The following is a 25,078-nucleotide window of genomic DNA, read 5'->3' as shown; positions in this document are numbered from 1 at the left end:
ACACAAATGAGTGAGATCATGTGATACTTATCTTTCTCCGATTGGCTATTTTTGCTTAGCATAATGCTATCAGGTCCATCCATGCTATTGCAAATGGTAAGACTTCTTTCTTTTTACATCAGCATAGTATTCCATTGTGTAGGTGTACCACAGTTTTTTAATCCACTCATTTGCTGTTGGGCACTTAGGCTGTTTTCAAATCTTAGCTATTTAAATTGTGCTGCTATGAACATAGGGGTGCATATATCCTTTCTGATTGGTGTTTCTGTTTTATTGAGTTATATTCCTAGAAATGGGATTACTGGGTCAAATGGGAGCTCCATTTTTAATTTTTTTGAGGAAACTTCATACTATTTTCCACAGTGGCTGCACCAGTCTGCATTCCCACCAGCAGTGCACAAGGGTTCTTTTTTCTCCACATCTTTGCCAGCACTTGTCGTTTGTTGATTTGTGGATGATAGCCATTCTGACAGGTGTGAGATGGTACCTCATTGTTGTTTTGATTTGCATGTCTTGGATGATTAGTGACTTTGAGCATGTTTTCATATGTCTCTTGGCCTTCTATATGTCGACTTTCGAAAAATATCTATTTAGGTCCTTTGCCCATTGTTTGATTGCATTGTTTATCTTCCTTTTGTTAAGTTGTATAAGTTCCCTTTAAATTTTGGAAATTAAACCCTTACCAGAGATAACATTGGCAAATATGTTCTCCCATGCAGTGGGCTTTCTTGTTTTGTTGATGGTTTCTTTTGCTGTGCAGAAGCTTTTTATTTTGATGTAGTTGCATTTGTTTATTTTCTCCTTAGTTTCCATTGTCCTAGGATCTGTATTGGTAAAGATATTGCTATGACATATGTCTGATATTTTGCTGCCTATGGACTCTTCAGAGATTTTTATGATTTCCCATCTTACGTTTAAGTCCTTTATCCATTTTGAGTTTATTTTTGTGTGTGGTATAAGTTGGTGATCTAGTTTCAATTTTTTGCATGTATCTAACCAAATTTCCTAGCACAATTTATTAAAGAGACTGTTTTGACTCCACTGGATGCTCTAGCCTCCTTTGTCAAATATTAATTGACCATAATGGCTTGGGTTGATTTCTGGGTTCTCTGTTCATTTCGATTGGTCTATATGTTTGTTCTTGTGCCAGTACCAGGCAATTTTGAGAACAGTGGCTTTGTAATATAGCTTGATGTCTGGTGTTGTAATCCCTTCAACTTTGTTCTTCTTTCTCAGAATTGCGATGGCTATTCAGGGTCTTTTTTTATTCCATATAAATTTTTGAAGAGTTTGTTCTAGCTCTGTGAAATATGTCCTTAGTATTTTAATGGGATTTCATTGAATCTATAGATTGCTTTGGGTAGTATAGACATTCTAATGATGTTGATTCTACCAATCCATGAACATGGCATATTCTTCTACTTATTTATGTCTTCCTCTATCTCTTTTTTTTCAATGTTCTGTAGTTTTCTGCATACAGGTCTTTTACCTCCTTAACATTAAAAAGATCATATACCATGACCAAGTGGGATTTCTTCCGGGGATGCAAGGATGGTACAATATCTGCAAATCATTAAATGTGATACTTCACATAAACAAATTGAAAGACAAAAACCACATGATCATATCAATTGATGCAGAAAAGCATCTGACAAAATTCAACACCCTTTTTTGATCAAAACTCTCAGCAAAGTGAGAATAAAGGAACCATACCTTAATATAATAAAAGCCTTTAAGACAAACCTATAGCCTACATAATACTCAATAGGCAAATACTAAAACCATTTCCCCTAAGAACAGGAACAAGACAGGCATGCCCGCTTTCATCGTTCCTGTTCAACATAGTATTGGAAGTGCTAGCCATAGCAATCAAACAAGAAGAATAAATAAAAGCTATCCAAATTTGAAAAGAAGAAATAAAATGGTCATTATTTGTGGATGACATGATATTGTACTTAGAAAACGCTAAAGACTCCATAAAAAGACTACTGGATTTAATAAATGAATTAGGCAACATAGCATAATACAAAATTAACACTCAGAAATCAATGGCATTTTTATATACCAATAATGAGCTCACAGAAAGAGAAACTAAAAAAATAATCCCATTTACCATTGCAACAAAAAAATTAAGATACCTAAGAATAAACAGATCTTCTATTCTTTTTAGTAGATGCTTAGCACATGTTAGTTTCTTTTTCCTCATGGAAAACTGCTTGGATTTATTGGGATTGTGGTTTGATTCTCTTCCCTGACCTCTCTCTCCTTCCCTTCTCATGCTCATCACCTCTCCCCATCTCACAGCCTCACATAGTAGTAGCAGACAAAGTTTTCTCTCTTTGTTCTTAGAAAGTCTTCTTGCAGATTCCTAAACTGGATAAAATTTGACATATTTCCCAAATATTTCATTTCACCATCTCAATTATGTCAAAAGTGCTTAATTGTTCCTTGAATTAAAACATTAGGCACTTTTTACTCTCTCAGTAAAAAGATATAATTAATTTCACATCATTAATTGAATGCTGAGTGTTGAATGAGCCCCATAAAAGGATCAGGGCAATGGTTCATTCAGAAAGTTGCTATTTACTGGACATTGAATGGCATTAATAATACTTGTTAATTCTCTTAAAGTCACAATGGTGGAGTTATATGGGAAAAGTCCTCAATTTAATGAGATACATGGTGAAATATTTAGGGGTAAAGTTTCAGGACATTTCCAATTTACTTTCAAATATAGGTACATATACAAACATAGATAAATAGATTTATGTATCTGTCTATAATATATGACAGATACATAGATCTGTTAATAGTTGTTGGATCTAAGTGGTGAGAATATTGGCATTTAGTGTATTCTTTCAACCTTTTGTATGTTACCAAAATCTATAATATAAAAGGCTAATATGCTAAGTCCTTCCAACTGTCTGACCAGTCACTATAACATGCACTGACCACCAGGGGGCAGATGCTCAACGCAGGAGCTGACGTGACATGCACTGGCCATTTACAAAGAAACGTCACTACAGACCTGGCGCCAACAAAGTAACATTCAGCTTTTCCCAAGTGGGACACAGGCCCCCACCACCCCAGAGCGACAGCCCACCAAATCGCAGCCAATGCTGCTGAGACCCCATGGCGCAAAATGCAGCCCACAGCCCAGCCCAGCCCAGAAACGATTGTCTTGGGCACTGGGTAATGACATCACGTAGCAACTACGAGCTTCCTCTCCCTAGCGACTAGCCTCCTTGGAGTTTCTTCAGCCTAGGAACACAATTTGCTTTATAGCCAGGTACAAACATTTTACAGTTAAACCGAATGTCTGTTAAGCATTTTCCCTTGCCTCATCTCATTTGATCCTCACAGAAGTCCTGGAGTAGGTAAATAGGAGACTCAGTAGAATCCTATTTTCTTTTCATTAGCCGGAAAATGGAGATTTAGAAAGTTTAGAAACTTGACCCAACTGAAAAGAAGTAAGAAATGGTGGACCTTGAAAATGACTTCAGGTTTTCTCACTGCACAGAATATAGTCAAACACTGCTGCAGTTAAATATTTTACCCTTTGTTCTCCCTGCATGATCTACAATAATAACCTGCTTCATGTTGATATTTACTGCTGTGTTGCTGACAATTACCTGAAAGAGAAGTTGGGGTGCCTCACTGGGCTGGAAAAAAGTTCAGCTAAATCAGAAAGCAAGTCTAATTAAGCAAGTTTATTCTCTATATATACAAGGCTAAGTTGACTCGTGCATGTGTGATACATATAAAGCTCTGGCTGGTGCCAATCGCACGCGTGTGTTTCTATCTGTCATTGTCAATCGTGAATTTGGTTGATACTTCTATTATAGAGAAAGGGCAAATAGTGATATTAAAATATTTCTTCTAATTAATTTCCTTTCGATGTGCATGAATTTGTGCACTGGGCCTCTAGTTTTATAACAAAAAGCCAGGTTAAAAAAGTAGAAAATGGAAAAATACAATACATACAGTTCCTAAAATTTTTGCCACTTGTTTATATGACTTTTGTCATTATGCTTTTGAATATTATAAAAAAGCTTCCTATTGAGAGCAGATATTTCTTTTGAAATGACAAAATACCAATTCTTAAAATCCATAAGTTTTATAAATTGTCATTATAACTTAACATTTAAAAAATATTTGTTATATATATATATATATATATTCCAAACTATTATTTAGAACCAACATTATTTTGAATAATTTTGAGCATTTCAGTGAAAGCATGTAACTGATATTGTTGCTTAATCTGGAGAACTGCAACTTGAAACACCATCAGGAAACAACTTTTTAAAAATTTCTAAAGAAAAATATCTGAATACCAATAGAGAGAAAAAGCATTTACTGTGGGGTAATCATTTACTGTGGGGTAATAAATCATAACATATATTTGCTACATGAGTAGAAAGCAGATTGAGACCTTGTGGAGAACATGGAACCTTGCATTGACTAGAACAAACTGCTTCTTTATTTGTAAAATGGAATAATAACACCTCCTGGCAAGTAAATGAGACACTCTAGACAGTGTGTTCAGTAAAACAGTGGATACTGTTGTGTTATTACCTATATCTAATCTGACAAAGATATGGAATTGGAGATTATAAATGAATGTGATATCATGGCTCTAAATGACAGTTCTGGGAGGAGACAGACGGACTAAATCTCTATCACTGCACACCTGTCCCTCTCAAATTCTGTCTCCAAGTGCCGAAGAATTCTTCCCCCTAGTCTGGCCTTTAGGAATCTTTTGCTCACCAAATATTCTAAAATTTACCAATTCCCACCTTGCTTTGGTGCATATGGGCTTTTAAATGGCGTTTCCCCCCCAAGATTTATTAACTACTCAGTACTGATTGCTCTCAACTGTGGACAAACAGACTCCTGACTAGGACATGTGGGTAAAACGAGCCCTGTGTAGAGGGCTTCATTCACAGGCTAGTGCAGCAGCTGCCTGCTTTTCTGTGGATTCCACTCACCAATTCATGAGAGCTTGTCATATGGGGAAGAAGTTCCCATTCATGAAAGTGATTTCTGCATAGTCTTTCATACAAAGATGCCCATGTGTTGGGCATTCCTTGGCCTTTTTTTTAAAAATTTTACTAAAATATTTGTTGATATGCTTAAAGGGAATAGTATTCTATCTTGCTGTTTGTATAATGACAAACAACAGATTTTAAGTCAGAAGACTTGCTTTGTAAATTTTTCCCATTTGTTAGGTGTCTGTCCTTGTGAAAAACACAGCAATTGACTCTCATTCTTAGTATTTTATCCACAAAATCATATGAGCCACTTTTATTGTCAAATAAGAATGTATCTGAAAGTGCCTTGTAAATAATAAACAATGCTATAATTATTATTACTATTGCAACTCTTAATCTGACTAATTTCAATTACCTACATACCATGTTATGATTCTGTTCTAGGGGATGTAATGGAATTTTATATTTTGGTTGAACTGTAGATAATTGTGATTGAACCCAATGATGAGCTTTTTTTAAAAAAAAATTATTTAGGCTTCATTTTTTCACTTTTTTGAACATCCCACAATATGCAAAAAAATGAAATAATTCTTTGTACTCTCTTGTCAGGAATATGCAATTTTCAGTTTTCAAAAAAATCAATAAACTTTATAGCTTCTTTTACTGTAGCATCAAAACAAATGAGCCGGTAAGCTACTTGAAGCTTTTATGTACCACATACAAGTACTTGCATTCATCTCCAGTGTTCTAGTGAGAAAAATAATTCTGTTTCTGGATATTACGAACTTTTAAAGCCGTAGTGAGTGGAAGTTGCAGGTGTGGTCTTGCCACGTCAGGGTTTATCTCTCTGAACTGGTGAATACTGAGAAGAGCTGTAGGGAATTCCAAGAGCCATCGAAGTGATGGCTGACTGGGAAGATCTGGTCCTCCCTCTTGTCCATGCTGACGGAGGCTTTACCCTCAGCATGACCCCCGACATCTCATCTCCCTCAGGAAACAGACGTCTCCCACACTGGCAATTTGGCATTTTGTAGGAGATGAGATGCCACCTTAGCATCACCATCAGATCTGTGTCTGGTTAATTACAGACTGACTTTCTACACCCCAAATGCATGTCTGTAGTTTCCCTTGAGTTTTGAAAGCCACCCACATCAGTGGGGATAGAATTATCAACATTCCCAGGAGGAAGATTAAAGGGGTCCTTGTTCTTGACAGTCTATATATTTAGCCCTTTGGGATTAAAGTCACTATTATATTATCTTGTATCACCTCCCTCTATTAAACATTATCTTTTTTTTTTTTTTTACAGCATGTCTATGAAAAAGACAGTGGATCGCCTTCCAGGTCAGGAGAAAAGAAAGGAGCAGATGAGGTAATTTCCACAATACTGGGTTTTCATTTTCTTTTGCTTTTAAATTGTGAATTCTTCATTGAAACAAATAATGAGGTAGCAAAGAGTTCCTACTGGTATATTGGCAAATTTAGTTTTAACTAAATTTAATTCAAGAATATAAATGGAAATCATTAAAAAATAAAATGCTTGCCCTGGCTTGTGTTGCTCATTGGTTAGAGTGTTGGCCCACACACCAAAAGGTCGCGGGTTCGATTCCCAGTCAAGGGCACGTACCTGAGTTACAGGTTTGCTCCTCGCTCTCGATTGTAGTGCATGCGGGAGGCTACCAGTGGATGTGTCTCTCTCACATCGATGTTTCTCTCTCTCTTTCTCCCTCTCCCTCCCTCCCATCATTCTCTCTGAAAAGCAGTGGGGAAAAAAATATCCTCATGTGAGAATTAACAATAAAGTAAAATACTCCTGGAGAAAGAACCTTTAGAAAAAGAACTAAATTATTTAGGGTATTTTTCCCATAGGAATTGGTGAATCTTAAATGTTCTGTTGTGAACATGGCAGATTGAGAAGGGGAATCCAAATGCTGCAGTGGAAAAGGAAATCTTTTTATTTTATTTTATTTTATTTTTCAGTTATAGCTTACATTCAATATTATTTTGCATTAGTTTCAGGTATACAGCATAGTGGCTAGACAATTATATATATTTTACAAAGTGATCCCCCCCCCCCCCCGATATTTCAAGTGCCCACTGGCACCATACATAATCAATACAATATTGTTGACTATATTCCTTATGTTGTACTTCACATCCCAGTGGCTATTTTGTAACTGCCAATCTGTACTTCTCAATCCTTTCACCTTTTTCATGCAGCCCCAACTCCCCTTCCCTCTGCAACCATCAGTCTGTTCTCAGCATCTGAGTCTATTTCCACTTCGTTTGTTTATATTGTTCTTTAGATTCCACATGAGGAAATCTTTTTAAAATTGGAGTGCACTGTGAAAGGAGGACAGTGATGGCCTGGATTAACCAGACATTCAAGTTCGTAAACAAAAGGAGGAGAGAAAGAACTATTTTATTTGGAGTGATTCTGTGGAAATGCTAGTAAAGCCAAACCTCCCCACTCTGAGATGGGTTTTCTGGGAGCCTGGGAGCTTCTCCTTTCAGTGAGCGATGCACCATTGTGTGCACCGGCAGCCCTGGCCTGCTCCTCCAGGGGAAGGTCATGGGAAAGTGCTGTCCTTCAAAAGGGCTCTGGGCTTGCCTCCCTTTTGCTGCTTTTTACCTTTTAAATCTCAATAGGTAGACTCATCTTCATTCAATAGAAATTGTTTCATTCCAACTTGCTAAATAGCTCCTGAAAATCATGTGCAAAGTTAGAACAGCATCAAGTGGTCATTTTATTTTTCTCTATTTTATCAACATGTTTAGAGAAAGTTTGCTCCTCTTTCTGTTTATTTTCAATATATTCCATATGTCAGGAGAATATAATGGCTAGAATCAGCCAGGAATTATATGCACTAAGGTTTACTCCTTTGCTTTCCACTACCCTTGAGAATATAATTTAGATTGTTTCTTACTAAGAAAACTTGCAGTACATTTTTGTAACCACGGAAGGCAAATGTTTTTTGAAAGAGAAAAAGTAAAATTTTATTAAGCTTTTTACCTGCTTCTTGGTTAAATTATTAAAAACTAAATGTTAATATGAAAACCACATTTTTCCTCTTCACAAGCATGAAAATCTATATAATATTATTCAGTTCCCTTATCAATCTTACTCTTAAAATAGATTCCTAGATAAGTTTTCTATCAAATAATGTTCTTTAAAAAAAAAGATTTTAGAAAGGGAGGAAGAGGGAAAGGAAGGGAAAGAGAAAGACAGAGAGACTGGAACTTGCATGTGAGAGAGATACATCAATTGGTTGCCTCCCGTATGTGCCCCGACCAGGGATCAAACCCATAACCTAGGTATATGCCCTGATCGGGAATCAAACTGGCAACCTTCTGGTGCAATGGGACAGTGCTCCAACCAACTGAGCCACACTGGCCAGGACTATCAAATAATTTTCTGTTTGAAAACTGTAGTGTATCTTTATTCTCCAAATAAAGATATAATATTTTTAGATGTTGTTCTCTATTAATATTACTCAAGATTAAACTATTTGTACAAAAAGGAAAATCATTTTGAGTACAGTCAAGTGGTTAGTAGTCTAGTTCTTATAGGCTATTTCGCCCAATTAGGTTATCATTATGTGGGAGCTTACGTATTACATCTGGAGTGTGCATGCATTGTTGGGTGTGCATGATTGATAACATAGTGTTGGGACTTATTTTTTTATAATATCTGGACTGTAAAATGCCTTATTTCCATTTTTATAAAGGGCTTGGCCAAACTGGTAAGGAGCCCTGTTACAGATGCAGCCAGGGGAGAATTCGAGATTTCTGTCCGAGGAGGCAGACTAAATGAACTTCTACCTCAAGAAAAGGAGGAAGGAATGTTTATTCTCTTTATCAGCCGATTCAAACAATTCCAACATTGTTTCATAACACATGAGAAATTCAGATTTACAGCTCCTGTACTTGTGTCAGAGAGTGGACGTGTGGGTCTGTTCTGCTCTGTCCTGGCCAGTAGAAGCAAGGAGGGGGTAGAGGCTTGTCCCGCCTCCCATGGAGTAAAACACTGTAGAGATTCATATAGTCTGAGGTGGAAGATTGTTTATTATCTCACCAAATTCTGCCCAGGCCTACTTACCGGGGCGGACAGACCTGTGGGTGGGATGATTTGGTGGGCAAGGAGCCTCTAATTCTGTATGTTATGTGAAAATAAGTCATTGAGGAGATGCTGTGGCCTTGGAGACAGTTCAAGGAAGTCATCCTGCATTAGGCATTATTTTAGCCTTTGTAGTCACAATTATGAAACCGAGTCCAATCTGGAATTATTATCTACCCTGCCTCCCACTGTGGTTGCTTCTCAAGATTACCAGAGAAGGATTTCTCGAAACTGATTCTTTCTCCCAAGTATTTTTCTTACTACTGCTCTACTGAACAAGAGGTAAGATTCGGAAGCGTATTTTAGGTTTTGGTAATCCATTTTCAAACTAGCATGCATTCCCAAGGTTAAATATCTCATTGTCCTTAACATATGTAAACATATTGGTTGGACTTATATGGACAGACCTAGGACAGACCTAGGCCTTTGAAATAAAGTCAGTTTGAAAATTTGCTTTCTATGCTCAGGGTACTTCTTGGTGGTTTTTCTTCTCCCTTTATTATTCTGCTGCATTTCATTTGGAGGTGCAAGAAAAAAAGGGTACAGAAGAGGACTTTGGAAAGTTGCAACCAGGAGAAAACAACTGGCTTTATAATTCCTCTATCTCTGAGAAGGACTAACAAATTCATAATGATTGTATAAACAGACAAATACATTCTCATAGGCATTAACTCTAATCCAATCTCACGCATTTGCATTGCAAAACTGCCTTACAGTTTTCTCTCTTGGACCTTTACCTTTGCATTCTGGGAGAGTTTCTGAAGTTAATCCCCCATATTTTTATTTCTATCATCTAAAGTCTGCTCTTTGAAACTTAAAATACAGATTTAAATTTTGCCCCTTTTTTTGGGGGGGGGGGGAGAGGGTGTTTACTTGCAGCCCCCTCTACGGTCCACTTACCTTTCTGTCTCACTCTGTTATCTCTCCATCTCAATCAGTTCTGACTGCAGCTCTCAGGTTTCGTGGAGGTAAGACCATCTTGTTTCCTATTAAGGATGCAAACCTTTTTCTAAAGTTTTCTTCTCGTAGCATATCATTTTGTGAGATCTGTTCTCCTTTTCAGTCTTCAGGAAAATGATGCTCTCTCTCTTCCTCTGCAGTGTCTTTGAGAGTCCAGATTTCTTTATTTCTGTGTGACCATTTTGAAGTAGAACTCTGTGTACATCTGGTTTGTCCATACGCATGAGCCTGTCGCCCACAGCCCCGCTCTGGCCATGTTCAGGCCGTTCAGTCTCCTCAGATCCACATCTGTTTGGCAGGTGGATATGTACACTACCGGCAAAATCCCCGCTGTTAACAGGCTTTCGTTCAGTACAGAAGACGGTCACCTGTGCGAAATGACATGCATAGAAAAACGTCACTCCTTCGCCCATTTACTGCTGAAGGGGCTCTTCCTACCCCTGTCCCCAAGGAGACCGCTTTACTTAGGACCACTGCTCCCCCAGGCTGCAGCGTACCGCCTCCACACCTCGCCCTCCCACGTCTCGCCCCACTCCACTGAACCCACTCCGGATGCTGCTTAGCTGGTCCTCAGATTTTGAAACCTTGGCTTAGTTCAGAAAGAAGAGACGCTCGCATAGAAAGAGGCACCGATGGGGAATAAAGGTGGACTGCCTCATGCCTAGGCTTTCTAGGGAGTTGCATTTCTAAACGAGGAGCCTGAGCATTCCGGGAAAAGAAAAGGGCTCTCAGGGACGCGTAGGCTTGCTCTGTTTCACCACTCATGACACAGGTGGTTCGCCGATTGTGAACATACAAAGTGCTCCGTCAGTGCTAGCTGCTGTTACTGTTGCTGTTATTATCATTGCTTTATTATTATAATTAATTTTTAGGGCAACAAAGAGAACTCCCATGGCGATAAAGGCGAGCCCTGTATTGATTTCTAACCATGGGATGGGACAGGACTCAAATTCCTTTCTTGATTACGTATTGCAGAGCCCTACCCATGAATAAAGGAGTTTTGTAGTTCATTAAGCTTAGTCTTCTGTTTTAGAACCAACCAAGTGTAACACCTAGGAACATATGCCAAAACCTATGTTTAAAATAGAGACCTTTTACATCATCATTCAATAAACAGTTTTATGGGAAGCTGTTTTATGAGGTTTTAAGCTAATAATATTTCTAGTTGGAGATATTGTAGGTCCCTGTGAAGCTGTTTCTGCTACGATTGTGTGCGCATTAAGTGAGTAAGTGGGCATTCTGCATGATGCCTCTTCTCTCTCAGTGTCATACATGGATTTATGTGCTGAACATCAGATAAAGCAAAAAAAAAGTTGAAATTGGTGTTTATACAAAGAGAGATGAGTGTGCAAAGATGCATTACATGTTACAAATTTCTTGAATTATTTCCCAGTCGTTTGTAGGTAAATGGATTCAATGATTAATCGAACAATAGCAAATAGGGACATTATTTGGAAAGAACTTACGAGTGATTTCTAAACATATGTTCATCTCCATTCCTAGGGCTCTAGTCTTCCTGGTGGCTTATTCACATTGAGATTGGCATCCCTGGGCCTTCCCTTTTGCAGATCAAGCCTCTGATTCCTAGGTCGTCTGATTTGAGCTCAAGGAGCAGAGTTTTGGGACTTTAGTATAGCCCAGAAATAGATCATGCTGAGTCTGCAAATACAGTGTTGAAGAAAAACATTTCTCTTTATGGGAAATTGAGAACTAAAATGAAATCCTATTCCCATTTCAATTTTGGTTTCACTTAGCACCTGGATAAAAAATTGCTTCTCTGAATATAATTTTGTTACTTATTTTTTTTCTGCTTCCTTTCTTTAAACACTGAGTTACACTCAGTAAAATCTGAAACTATTTCACTGAATAGCGAAAGCTGAACAGAAAGCTGAATCGCTAATGAACTTTAAAAGTAACACGTTTAAAAGATAATGAAGGTCCGTACTACCAGCTACACAGACGAGAGGTTGCTGAAATACTTCTTAGATACGACACTGTGCTACCTATCTGCCCGAATGCTAAATGTATAGCTCAGGGGACACCCAGTGGTTAAAAGGAGGAAATTCCTGCTGTTGTGCAATGTTAACAAATGGATGGAACAAAACATTTCTAGCCTCAGCGGTGGGAACACACTGCTGATTTTGTCTTTCTGAATTAGCCTATGTTAGGGGGTGTGTGTTTCAAGAAAGAGGCTTGCTTTTGACTTCTCGTGCAAAATTTCTTCAAATATTTGAAAATTTACAAATTATAAGATTGAAATGTTAGAAATATGATTAAACTAAAAAAAAACTTCATTGCTGAGAGTATTACAGATATCCTCCTTTTTCCCCCCCATTGCCCCCCTCCACCCAGTTCCCGCCCCATCCCAGGCCTCCACCACCCTGATCTCTGTGTCCATAGGTAATACATATATGCATATAAGATCTTCGTTTAATCTCTTCCCATCCCCACCCCCCTTTCCTCTGAGATTCATTAGTCTTTTCCATGTTTCCATGCCTCTGGTTCTATTTTATTCATCAGTTTATTTAATTCATTGGCTTCCTTGTTCATTTATTTTGATTTTTCCTTTAATAAAAACATAAATGACATTTAGAAATGTGGAATAAGTGACTGAGATTAATGCACAAAACAATAATTAAACCTTTTTAACCCAGAAATTCTAATTGTAGGAATTTGTTCCAAGTACATAACCAGAGGTGTATTTGATGGCTATGCACAAGTATATTTATCCTAGCTTTACTTTATCATTATAGCAAACTAGGGGAGAAACAGTTGTACGGCATTAATGAATTAGTGAAGTTATGGCACAGATGTAGTAACTGAGGCATCTTGAACACCATGCTTTGAAAACATTTAATGAGAGAGGAAAATGTTTGTTAGGTTAAAAAAAGAGAGACTTACAACTCCATTTATATAACATTTAAAACACATATTACTTATTTTTGTATTTGCATAAAAATAGAAAATAATTGAAAGTAGTTGTCTTGCATGGCAAGATTTTGAGTGATTTGCATTTTCTTCTTTCTATTTTTCTCTTTATTTTAAAACTAGAGGCCCAGTGCACCACATTCGTGCACTCAGAGTGGGGTGGGTCCCTCAGCGTGGCCTGCACCCTCTCGCAGCCCAGGAGCCCTCGGGCGATGTCCGAATGACGGCTTAGGCCGGCTCCCCGCTAAGCCGGCAGGCGAACATCCTTAGTGCTGCCGTGGAGGCAGGAGAGGCTCCCACCACTGCCGCTGTGCTTGCCAGCCTGTGAGCCCTGCTTCTGGCTGAGCGGCGCTCCCCCTGTGGGAGTGCACTGACCACCGGGGGGCAGCTCCTGCATTGAGCATCTGTCTCCTGGTGGTCAGTGAGCGTCATAGCGACCGGTGGTTCTGCCATTCAGTTGATTTGCATATTACCCTTTTATTATATAGGATGTATGTTTTTTAATCAGAAGAGAAAGAACAATACACAGAATAGAGATAATAAAATAATAATGGAAGAGAGTGTTTTAACAATGACCAGAACTACATCTCTGCCTTTGTCTGCTTAGGCCTTGAAAGAGAAAAGTGTTTTATATGTGAGCCTTTTTCCTTGGGACCCCTAAGAGATAATTCCAGAGCAAGGCTGCTGCTGCTGCTGCTGCTGCTGCTGTGTGTGTGTGTGTGGGTGGGTGGGTGGGTGTGTGTGTGTGTGCGCGCGCGCGTGCGAGAGAGAGAGAGAGAGAGAGAGAGAGAGAGAGAGAGAGAGAGAGAGGCGGGGGAGGGAGTACACGTTTGAATACAAGCGCATCTCTTAGATATGGATAAAGAATAAGAATTTAAGCAGCTTAGAGGGCAAAGACTCTTAAATATTTTTAGTGCATGGTCCCTTTGGCATCTGGTGAAAACTGTTATCTTTTCCTCTGAAAAGTACACAGATACGTGAATACAAAAAAATGCCCCCTAAATGTGACTACAATTTAAAGAGGCTTAAAGGTACATTCCCACCCCTGAAGGGGCAATCTTATCAAGTAGGGATATGTAGGAGGCACCATGTAATAATGATTTCCAGGTGGCTTGTTCATGCCTGAAATTCCACCATTAGCAACTTCCTTGACCTTTGAAATATTATCTTGCCCTGGGTCCTCTTTTAAATTGTCAGTATTCCTAAGAGGGATATTACTATATTAATTATTAACACTTTAGTGAGAACTAGTTTACAAAAGGGGAGGAGAATTACATAAACACTATTTTCTATAGATTTGATAAAGGTAGTTGAGAACTGGAAATCATTTGTTGAGGACTAGAGATTAAGAATAGCTAACACATATATAGGCACCACACACACACACACACACACACACACACCCCTTACAACTACAGTCTTCTGAGGAGGAAATTGAGGCACAGCTTAAGTAACCTGTCTGAGGTCACAGTTATTTAGTAGTGGAGCTCAGAATTGACTTACTCACAGTCTGTGCTTTTAACTAGTAATGATACTAGTTATAAAATTACCTATTTTAAGAATTCTACCTAAGGCAACGCCGTAGATTTTTTTTTTTTTTTTTTTTTACTGTTGCCCATTTTTGCAACTTTCTTCTCTAACTTTTTTCTTCTTTCTTCCTTGTGCTGTGCCCTGTTTTCATTCAGAAGATCATAAAGTAAAATAGTCATTCCAATTCCCAGTGGAAGAAAGTGTAGGGACAGACATTCCCTCTTTTTTAGGTGGAAAACATGGCTTGGAGGGAAGCGGAGTCTCAGCAGAGGCAGAGGCCGAGAAGGATGGCATTCTCCTGCCTCCAAGTCAGTGCAGCCACCTCGAAACTAGAAACTAGAGACTTGAGCTGATGATGACTGGGCGCTGAGTCATCAGGAAGAAACCCCACCTCACTGAAGTGTGGCTCCCGTAGTGTGTGTCATTAAGGCTGTTGTATATGGTACATCTCATTTAACTCCTTTCTGTGTAATCTTGTGAGTTAATGGATAACTTACTTATGACTTACTTACCAGTGTTGCCCAAGGCCATCATATCCTACTTGCTGCATTGCCTTTGTGGTAGCACACGTTTAGACTTCTTGTGGTAATTAAAGCAATTTGTACTTCTTTGCAGACTATTTACAACCAGGGTATGAAGGAACATTTCTAAATAAGAGTCACAGATTTATAATTGCTAGTGTTGGGAAATCTGCTTACCCTTTTGAAAAACGATCCAATTCTAGAGACTGTTTTCCAATAAAGCATGTGTTTTCATGTGGAAATACAATACTTGTCATTTCACAGGGTGACTATTAAATAGTGGAACTAATTTGTTAACAGATATGTCAAAACATATATTTTAATGAGCGTTCTTGTCCTGAAAACTACTACATTTCATCAAACTTAAGATGCCACTGATAAAAAAAAAAAAAAAGACTGATTAGAAAATGCTAAGAAAGAAAAAAAAACCTATCAATTAATTTCTGACCACAGTTTTCTTATACTGGTTTTAAGAAGCATCAGGTGTGAAAGAGGAAAGAAAAGTGACATTAAGTCAATGAAATAAAATTCAGTAGTAACCTGAAAATTTATGTAGTTAAGGTGTTGTCTGTTGTTCAGTTAATTTTGAAACTAATTCTACTTTTACATTCAGAACACAAAAAAAGTTTTATCTTCCCCTCAATATTTTTTCACTAAAATCAATATTGTCCAGTTTAATAGCCTTCCCATATTTACCAGATATGAATCTGATTAACTTTTGATAGTTTAAAAAAATGTGATTGCCATTCAGAGGATAAATATTTGTTTTGCCTTTAGGAATAATCAAATAATAGGTGGCAGTTTCTGAAGACAGTTAAACAAATAGGGTTTCAGAAATAACTTAAGCAACTATTTGAGCATGCCAGCTGCTAACTTGAACCTTTGAGGCTTTCCATACCCATTTAATGCAAAAGTTTTTGTGTGCTCAAAATTTTTGCCACATGTAACATTCTCTCTGTTACTCATAGATCATTGCCAGCTACAGAATCCCCTGGCCTGCTCTCTCTTGAGAGCCCCCTATGGAATATTCACTATTACTTTGGTTGAAAAGTGGTCTAGTCCCTTTTCCCTGCACTTTGTGTGGAGAAGACAATGGATTGCAGGCTGCAGGAAATCTGACCAACTACATGGCAGGGAAAGGCACCGAGTCTTAGCTGGGACAGGAGGAGGAGCTCTCTCCCCACAGATGGCTATTTCCTCATCACTGGAAGTCTTTGAGGATGTCCATCTAAAACCCAACTTGCCTCTTTCTTCACTCTTACTTGGGATTTGCTGAGCTTGCGTGGTGGGCTTATACTTTTCATCAGATGTTTTAACCACTTTTTCTTCAAATACTTGGTTTTGTTTCCTCATCTCTCTCCTCTCTGGAAGCTGGGGTTGTACGTGTATTAGCTCCTGGAAGTTGCCCCACGCTCACTGATTCTCTGTTCTCTACCCTCCGGTCCTTTACTCTCTGTTTCATTCTGGGTAGTTTCTATTGCCACGCCTCCAAGTTCACATACACACACACACACACACACACACACACACACACACACATTTTTTTTTTAAATAATTGATTTCAGAGAGGAAGGGAGAAGGGGGAGAGAGATAGAAACATCAATGATGAGAGAGAATCTTTGTTTGGCTGCCTCCTTCACGCCCCCTACTGGGGATTGAGCCAACCTGGGCAGGTGCCCTGACTGGGACTCGAACTGTGACCTCCTGGTTCATAGGAAGACGGTCAGCCACTGAGCCACCTCGGCCAGGCTCTCACTGGTTCTTTATCCCAATGTAGTTTTCATCTGAGACCTTGTATTTATTTAATCCTTAAAAGTTTGATTTGGGTGTGTGTGTTTTTAAGTATCTTCTATGTCTTGTGTATGTTTTTAAGTATCTTCTATGTCTCTCCTTAATATACTTTGAAAAGCTTTTTATTTTGAAATAATTATAGATTTCCTTGACCTTGCAAAGATAGTATGGAAAGATCCCATGTACCCTGCATCCAGTTTCCCCATTGGCTGAATCTAATGTAGGTAGAGTACAGTATCACAGCTAGGAAATTGGCATTGGTACAAAATGTGTGTATGAGTTCTAAGCCAATTTATTAAAGCCAATTTATTACATGTGTGATTCGTGGGGGCAGTACTGCGATCAGGAAACTATACTTTTGAACATTGTATTTCCCTGCATATGGGAAATACGTTGTATTTTCCTGCTTCTATGCATGCCTTGTAATTTTTTATTGGATGCCAAACAGAAGTACATTTTGTCTTGTTGGGTGCTTGCTTGTTGTTGCCTTAAATTTTCTTGAGCTTTGTTCCGGGACACAGTTAGGTTATCTGAAAGCAGTTTGATCCTGTGGGGTTTGCTCTGAAGCTTTGTTTGGCTGGACCAGAGCCGCCTGTGGAGGGGGACTACCTTTCATCTGCGTGTCCCACCCAGTGACTCACTGCTGGGAACACGTCCTGGCCTGGGCTGTGCGAGCCCCAGTGCTTATGCCTCAGCTCCAGACTGCGGCTTTCCTCCGTATCTGGCACTCTCTCTGCAGCTCTCCTCTCTGGTGCTCTCCCTGGGAGCCCCTGGGGGCCCCTGGCCTGGGGAACTGCCACCTCCTCCCCTGCATACCGGGGAGACCAATAGCTTCTGCCAGACCCCTCCTCCAGGCTGTTCCAGGAGCCTGGGAACTCCGACAGCCCTCCCCTCCCTTCTCCTCTCCCTCTCAGGAGCACTGTCCTGGGCGCCTACTGTCGGGAGTCTGAAAGCCACTATTTCATGTAATCGTCTGGGGATTTTTAGTTTAAGGTAGAACACTTCTCACTTTTGAATCTAAAAATCCTTACCTAAGAACGTCATTAACACAAAAGAGAACTAAACCTGTACTCTTAAAGGGGTTTGAAAATAGTTCCGGAGTTGGGTTATTGAGGTTTTTCTCAGCCATAAGCCTTATCATTGACTTACTTTTTTGTCCCTATACTAATGAGTTTAGTGCTTTCCAGATATTCTGCTGAGGCTTAACTGTGCAATAAAAACCGTCGAACTCGCCTCAGCAGTATCCTGCCCTGACACCTGTGTAGTACCTCAAATGGGCCCTTGCAACTCTCGGGAAACACACTGAGGTCATGTCCATTCCTGTAGATTATAATGACTCTGAGTCACCCCTCTTCCTCCTCGACTCCGAGGCCCCTGTGACAGTGTTGGCACCTGGGAGCCCCATCCCAGCAAGGCCAGAGGGGCTGTCACCTTTGACATCAAATGCAGGACAGCTGGGACCCGCTGCTGGCTCTGGCAGGCCCCCTCAGTGGGCAGGCCTTTGAGCGTGAACTCTGTGAGTGGTCCCGGGCTCCCCATAGCTGGGGTGTACTGAATGATTGTGCGTCTGTCTGTCTTTGGGCTAGGTGCATCATATTTATACTTCATGTAATCCCCAGAGCTCATACAGAGCCAGGACGGGACATGCTCCCACTAGTCAGAATCACCGAGTAGAGTCCTCAGAAGGGTGTCATCTCTGCCCTGAAAAAAAGTTACTCCTAGTCTCAAAGCTGCTCTCACTCAACAAAGCTTACGAGCCAACCTCAAAAGAATCAAATTGTTTCTGAGTAACTTAACTGTGTCCCTTATTAGAATCATAGTTAGTCCTAAGGAAAAATCACTTCTTTTTTTCTATCCAGTGAAAAAAACAATTATTTTTTTTTTTGATCATGTAAATATTAAAATCTCTTGGAAGATTCTCAGGACTCTGTATGCGTTAAAACTAGGCCCACAGGTGTTCCCCTGGGGAGATCAGTGTGTTTGATTGATGTTAAGTACTTTGGGCCAGCCGAAACCGGTTTGGCTCAGTGGATAGAGCATCAGCCTGCGGACTGAAAGGTCCCGGGTTCGATTCCGGTCAAGGGCATGTACCTTGGTTGTGGGCACATCCCCAGGAGGGGTTGTGCAAGAGGCGGCTGATCGATGTTTCTCTATCATCGATGTTTCTAGCTCTCTATCCCTCTCTCTTCCTCTCTGTAAAAAAATCAATAAAATATATTTTTTTTTAAAAAAAAAAGAACTTTGGGCCTGTCTCTTCAGAGGAGGGATTTCCAACCTGTGCAACAGGCCTCAGGCCATACCTCATCTCATTTCATCCTCACACTCTCCCTCGGAAGTATGGGTAGGGCCATTCCATTTTTCAGATGAGAGAACTAACTTGTCCAAGTCATAGCTGACGTTTGGTGGAGCCAGAATTGTTGCCACATATATCAAAAGACAGAGCCATTATTCTAGAGAATGCGGCACCTTTCTTTACAGAGCTGACATGAAGCTCCACTCCAAGGGCCTTTCCTGAGATTTTTTAGGAGATAGTCATTGAGCAGCTCTCTGCCTGCCTCTTGGTGCTTCATTGCTACTTTGAAAACAGCTTTTAAGACTTGAGTTCTGATTCATTCAACAAAAATGTTTATTATGCACTACAACAAATACAAAAAAAGTTAGGTAATTCTTTTCATGCCTTTCTGCAACTGCGGATAGAGTTGATCTAATCTGGGCATTCTTTATTGAACTTCTCTGCTCAAGCATGAGGTGCCTCTTCGTGTGTCTCGGCTGTCAGACTCTGCACCCGTGTTGGGGGCGGGGAAGGCTCCTTATAGGAGCAGGCGCGGTTTCACAGTGCATGGAGTCAGGGCCCGTGCACGCTCAGGAGCCTGTGGCTGAGCAGGAGAGATTACTCATGCTCTCTGTAACTGGACCAGACTTGGTGTCCTGCAGTTTGAGTCCAGTAGAGGCAAATAGGGCGTGGAGGGTTACCCTTCTGTCCCTGTCAATCGGGAGGACTGAGGCCCTGTGACATGGTGAACTGCTAGGAGGGCATGACTCAGCCAGGCCTGCGACTTGACATGTAGGGGTGAGGGGCAGGCTGCTCCTGATCATTTCCTTTCTATAAAACTTAAACAAAGAAGATCTCACAGATTAGAAGGAAAACGATTGGTTGGCAAGGAAAAAGCTGCTCCATGGCCTCTAGTCTATAGGTTTATGGAAAAGTAATTTAACTCAAAATTTGAATTATCATAGTTATTGACATCCTCATTTAACATCTTAATCTTTTAAAGACGAGTTAATTTGTATGTTAGGACAAATGCGGGGTCATAGATAAATGAGCTTATTTTGAGCCTTCTGTGAGCAGAAGAATTAGTTCTGTTTTATCTGAGGGTAGGTCCAGCCCTAGTACTAGTTAGTGAATATGCACACCCACCTAAGGGAGAGATGTGTCCAGGCCTGAGTGGGCTGTCCGAGGACCAAGGATGATGGTGAGGAGCTGGAGGAGTGAGGGTGAGGAAGACACCTGTCAACTAAGCAGGAGGTGACCGGAAGCCAGAGGACTTTGAGAACGTTTCACTTGGAGGCCAGGGAGGACTCCCGGGGGCTAGATGGCACCCAGAAAAGATCAGGAAGCAGGCCAATGCTGGAAGAAACTGGTGACCTCAAACACACCTGACTGTGGGGCCATCCTAAACCTCTGTCACTTCAGTCCAAATATCTTGACCCAGCGTCCTGTGTCATCTCATTCCTCATGCCTGTGCGCACATGCTGCACCTGCACCAGCTTCCTTCCGTTCCTCAGACTTGCCAAGCTCATTCCCATCTCGGGGCCTGTGGACAGGCTACTCTGTCCACCTGGAATGCCTCCCCTCGCCCATCCCATGTGTGCATGATTGGTTTGTTTGCCGTCAGGTCTCAGTCAAACATCACTTTTGTCTATCCCATTGGAATAGACAAAAGTGATTTGCTGAGCTCAGTGGCTGACCGTCTTCCTATGAACCAGGAGGTCACAGTTCGAGTCCCAGTCAGGGCACCTGCCCAGGTTGGCTCAATCCTCAGCCAGTCACCCTGCTTTAGTGTCATTACCCTGTTTTAGTGTCTTTATTCGCTGAAATCATTTTGTTTTTTTTGTGGGCTTATTTAGAGTTCTCTGACTGTAATGTAAGCACTGTAAGAGTAGGACTTTTTTCTGTTTAAATGATCATTACATCCCTACTGCCTAGAATAGGACCAGGCTTATAGCCAGGGTTCAATAAATGCCTGTCCAATGAGCAAATGAATGAAGGGATGAATGTGTAAAGTCAGACACAATTGGAGAAAGAGAACCAAGTCTTATATATCAGCCAAACAATCTATAGTTAAATGTTAGTTACTAGTCTGAGAATAAAGAATCTGTGATCTGGTGTTTGTATGTATTTCTAAGCTCTTCTGTTATCTTTTAAGTGCCTGACATTGACTAAGGGCTCAATAAAAATTTGTTAGATAAAAATTTAATGAAATGTGTGTGTATATATATATATATATATATATTATTATTATTTTTTTTTTTTTTTTACAAATTCTACCCTTGTTTCAGCTGAATTAAATGGGTCCTTTGTAGACCAGGTAGTCCAGGTGGCTCAAAGGACAAGGCAAGCTTTGAGTGACAGGCCATTCCCATAGGAAAGCTGAGAGGTCCTCAACGTTTAAATCATCTTTTGAGTTAGAAGACATTGAACTTATTAGTAAATCAATATTTTAAAAGTACAATTTGATTTGATATACAGGTAAAATAAAAATCAGCATGTGTTTAAGTAGTTATTATTTTTAACTTAATAGTTCTATAACTCAGACAAAGGCAAGTTTTTGAATTCTTGTGTGTGGCAGTGGAATTCGTTCACAGATGAGCCAGGGTTCGGAATGTGGGCTTGGACGCGATGAATGGGAGCTCTAGATAGCACAGCACAGGAATGCGACCTTCCTTGGTTGTAGCTGAGACCAAACACTAATAACTGGAGTGTGGGGCAGCTGGGGCGCACGGGACAATGGCGTGACCTCTCTGGACTGAAGTCTCCTCCCTGCAAAATGAGGAGGTTGAAAGGGTAACAAGGTTAAGTTGAACAGCCCCATTGCTGTGTTCTTGTCTTTATTTCTTATGCTTGGTCCCTTACACTGAATCCAAGTATACACAGAGGTTATCAGAGCTGTTTGTTAGTACACTTTATATTTTTAAAAGAGCCTTGTGATATGGATAAAATTTAGGCCATCCCTCCTTTCACCATCCCCCATATCACATCTGCATTACTAGCTTTTTAGCAGCCTCTTTATTTCTATCAATTTACCTAGGATTTTTCTTCCCTTGGTTGGTGGTGGTGCATGTGTGCTTTGGAGAGACTGTTTAGCCTACAGGCGATGCCTGGGAGCCTGGGACTCCTGCAAATGCCTCTGAGGCCCTTTCGATGCCCATTTTATAAACTGTGTCCACCTAACTGATTCGGTGACCGATCTTCCTGGAGCGCTCTGAGAAGGGTCAGCCACTGGGCACCTAGAGATTATACTTTGAGGACAGGAAGCTCAGGTTTGGCTTTTCTTCTTGCTAAGGCAACGTTTACCCTGAAGGAAAACGAGGCTTCTACTCAAGCCTCCATGGTAGGCATTTTCAAAAATATGAAGCAAAGCAAATTTTGCTAACTAGTCTTACTAAATGTTAAACAATTAAACCAAAATTTTCTCAATTACATATTTTTTAATTTTTTTGCTGCATAGACATACAACTCTTTAATGTATTATGTGTCAGCTAATTAGTGCATCACCATCCCTCCTGTATTCTGTGTATAGAATCCATTATTCATATTTTATAGATGGAGCCTAATCTCACCATTTTATATGATAAAACTTTATAGTTTATACTAGAGGCCTGGTGCACAAAATTCGTGCACGGGGGTGTGTGTCCCTCAGCCCAGCCTGCACCCTCTCCCACTAAACGGGCAGTTGGACATCCCTCTCATAATCCAGGACTGCTGGCTCCCAACTGCTCGCCTGCCTGCCTCCCTGATTGCCCCTAACTGCTTCTGCCTGCCAGCCTGATCACCCTCTAACCACTCTCCTGCCAGCCTGATTGATGCCTAACTGCTCCCCTGCCAGCCCGATTGCCCCTGACTGCCCTCCCCTGCAGGCCTGGGTTCCCCCCAACTGCCCTTCCCTGCAGGCCCAGTCGCCCCCAACTTCCCTCCTCTGCTGGCCTGGTCACACCTAACTGCCCTCCCCTGCAGGCTTGATTGCCCCCAACTGCCCTCTCTTGCAGGTCTGGTCCTTCCCAACTGCCCTCCCCTGCTGGCCTGATCGCTCACAACTGCCCTCCCTTGAAGACCTGATCCCTCCCAACTGCCCTCCCCTACTAGCCATCTTGTGGTGGCCATCTTGTGTCCACATGGGGGCAGCCATCTTGTGTGTTGGAGTGATGGTCAATTTGCATATTACTCTTTTATTAGATAGGATAGAGGCTTGGTGCATGGGTGGGGGCTGGCTGGTTTGCCCTGATGCATGGGTGGGGGCTGGCTGGTTTGCCCTGGTGCATGGGTGGGGGCTGGCTGGTTTGCCCAGGGGGTGTGGGTGGGGGCTGGCTGGTTTTCCCAGGGGGTGTGGCTGGCCTGCAAACCACCACAGGCCCCTCGCCTAGGCCGCTCCACACCCCAAGGCAACCCCCACCTGGTATCTGGGATTTATTTATCTTCTATAATTGAAACTTTATAGCCTTCAGCGGAGGCCAGGGAAGGCCAGGAACTTGGCTTCCTCCATTGCTGGGGAAACCCAAGCTTCCTGCTCGCTCCGTGGCTGCAGCCATTTTTGTTGGGATTTATTTATCTTCTATAATTGAAACTTTGTAGCCTTGAGCGGAGGCCTGGGCCTGCCAAGGTGTGCAGGAAGCTTGGCTTTCTCCATCGCTAGGGAAACCCAAGCCTCCTGCTCACTCCATGGCCTCAGCTATCTTGGTTGGGTTAATTTGCATACTCGCTCCTGATTGGCTGGTGGGTGAGGATTGTGGGTGTAGTGGAGGTATGGTCAATTTGCATATTACTCTTTTATTAGGATGTTTGCTGCTTTGAAATATGGATGTTAATGAGAAATATAAGCTATCAAGGCCTTGTTCAGAAAGTAACTGTATTTTACATTTCTCCTCCTCCCCCCATTCATTGTCTTTTTATCAGTTGATGAAATTTATATAAGAAAATACAAAAAAGCACAATGAAGAATATTTTTAAAAATCACTCTTAGCCCTACCATCAGAAAATAACCCATATGAACTTCAGAGATAGTACTCTACCTGCTATTTTATAATCTGAATTTCTTTACATAAAATATGAATATTTTCATTTAATGAAAGGTTCTTCTCAACATGAGTTTTAATAATGACATATTTGATCCTGTAGCTGTCCATAGCATAACCCCCGATTGCAGAAGGCAGGATAGGAGATAAGAAAATGGTCTGAAGCAGACATTCTCCTTTTTACTAGCTGTGACCATGGCCACATTTTTTACCCATTCCATTCCTCAGTCCCCTCTTCCATAAAATGGGGTAATAATAGTATCAGCATTATATCCATTAATGTAAGGATGAAATAAGTTATTATATGCTTTGAGCACTTACAGTAATACTCTCAGATATTCTATTATTAGAGCATTATTATTCTATTATTATCTATAATTCCATTATTCTAATAGAATAATTACCTGGCACATGATAAGTACACAATAAACATTCATTCTTACTTACATTATCTTCAAATTTTTGATGTTATACTACTGTGATGAGTATCTTGGAAGAAAAAAAGGCTTTTGCTGTTTTCATCTTATTTCCCTAAGGTAAATTTTTAGAAGTAGAATTTCATCTTTGCTACTTCCTGCCAGGTCACCCTGCATAGAGGGTGTATGTACCATGTTCTCTCTATAGCACTGTAGGGAGGAGGCAACTGCTCCTTAGTTTCTGGAAGCGCACTGTGGTGGAAAACAGCAATGGCTTATGTGAGGATTTTTCCTCTTCTCCAAAATCACTGAATATTGACCAGCTGGGATTTATTCAACTTACTCTTCCTTTTCAATATTGATGTAGTCTTCAGGCAAAGGTATAAAAAATTAAAAGATGTAATTTTTTTCATGTGTGCTTAGTATGTGATAGTCTGATTTTTACTTGAGAGGATATTTGTATTGATATGAAAATTTGCACTTTACATTGTTAAGATGTTTTCTCCCGTTGAAACAAATATTTTCTATTTT

At 40.5% G+C, this 25,078-nt stretch overlaps 1 protein-coding gene across 6 annotated transcripts in view; it reads left to right on the top strand.

Moving 5' to 3' along the window:
* The window catches only part of CAST (calpastatin), a 116,671-nt gene that overhangs the window by 10,037 nt on the left and 81,556 nt on the right, over positions 1-25,078 (top strand). For all 6 annotated transcript variants that reach the window (XM_028149846.2, XM_028149854.2, XM_054715047.1 and 3 more), the window contains exon 2: positions 6,304-6,366. In XM_028149846.2, the coding sequence (XP_028005647.2) occupies positions 6,304-6,366 (63 nt within the window). The remainder of the gene's footprint in view (positions 1-6,303; positions 6,367-25,078) is intronic.

The sequence above is a fragment of the Eptesicus fuscus genome, chromosome 4 (assembly GCF_027574615.1).
Source record: "Eptesicus fuscus isolate TK198812 chromosome 4, DD_ASM_mEF_20220401, whole genome shotgun sequence".
NCBI lineage: Eukaryota > Metazoa > Chordata > Mammalia > Chiroptera > Vespertilionidae > Eptesicus > Eptesicus fuscus.
Note: the sequence above shows the minus strand (reverse complement) of the source record. Positions and strands in the feature narration are given on the sequence as shown.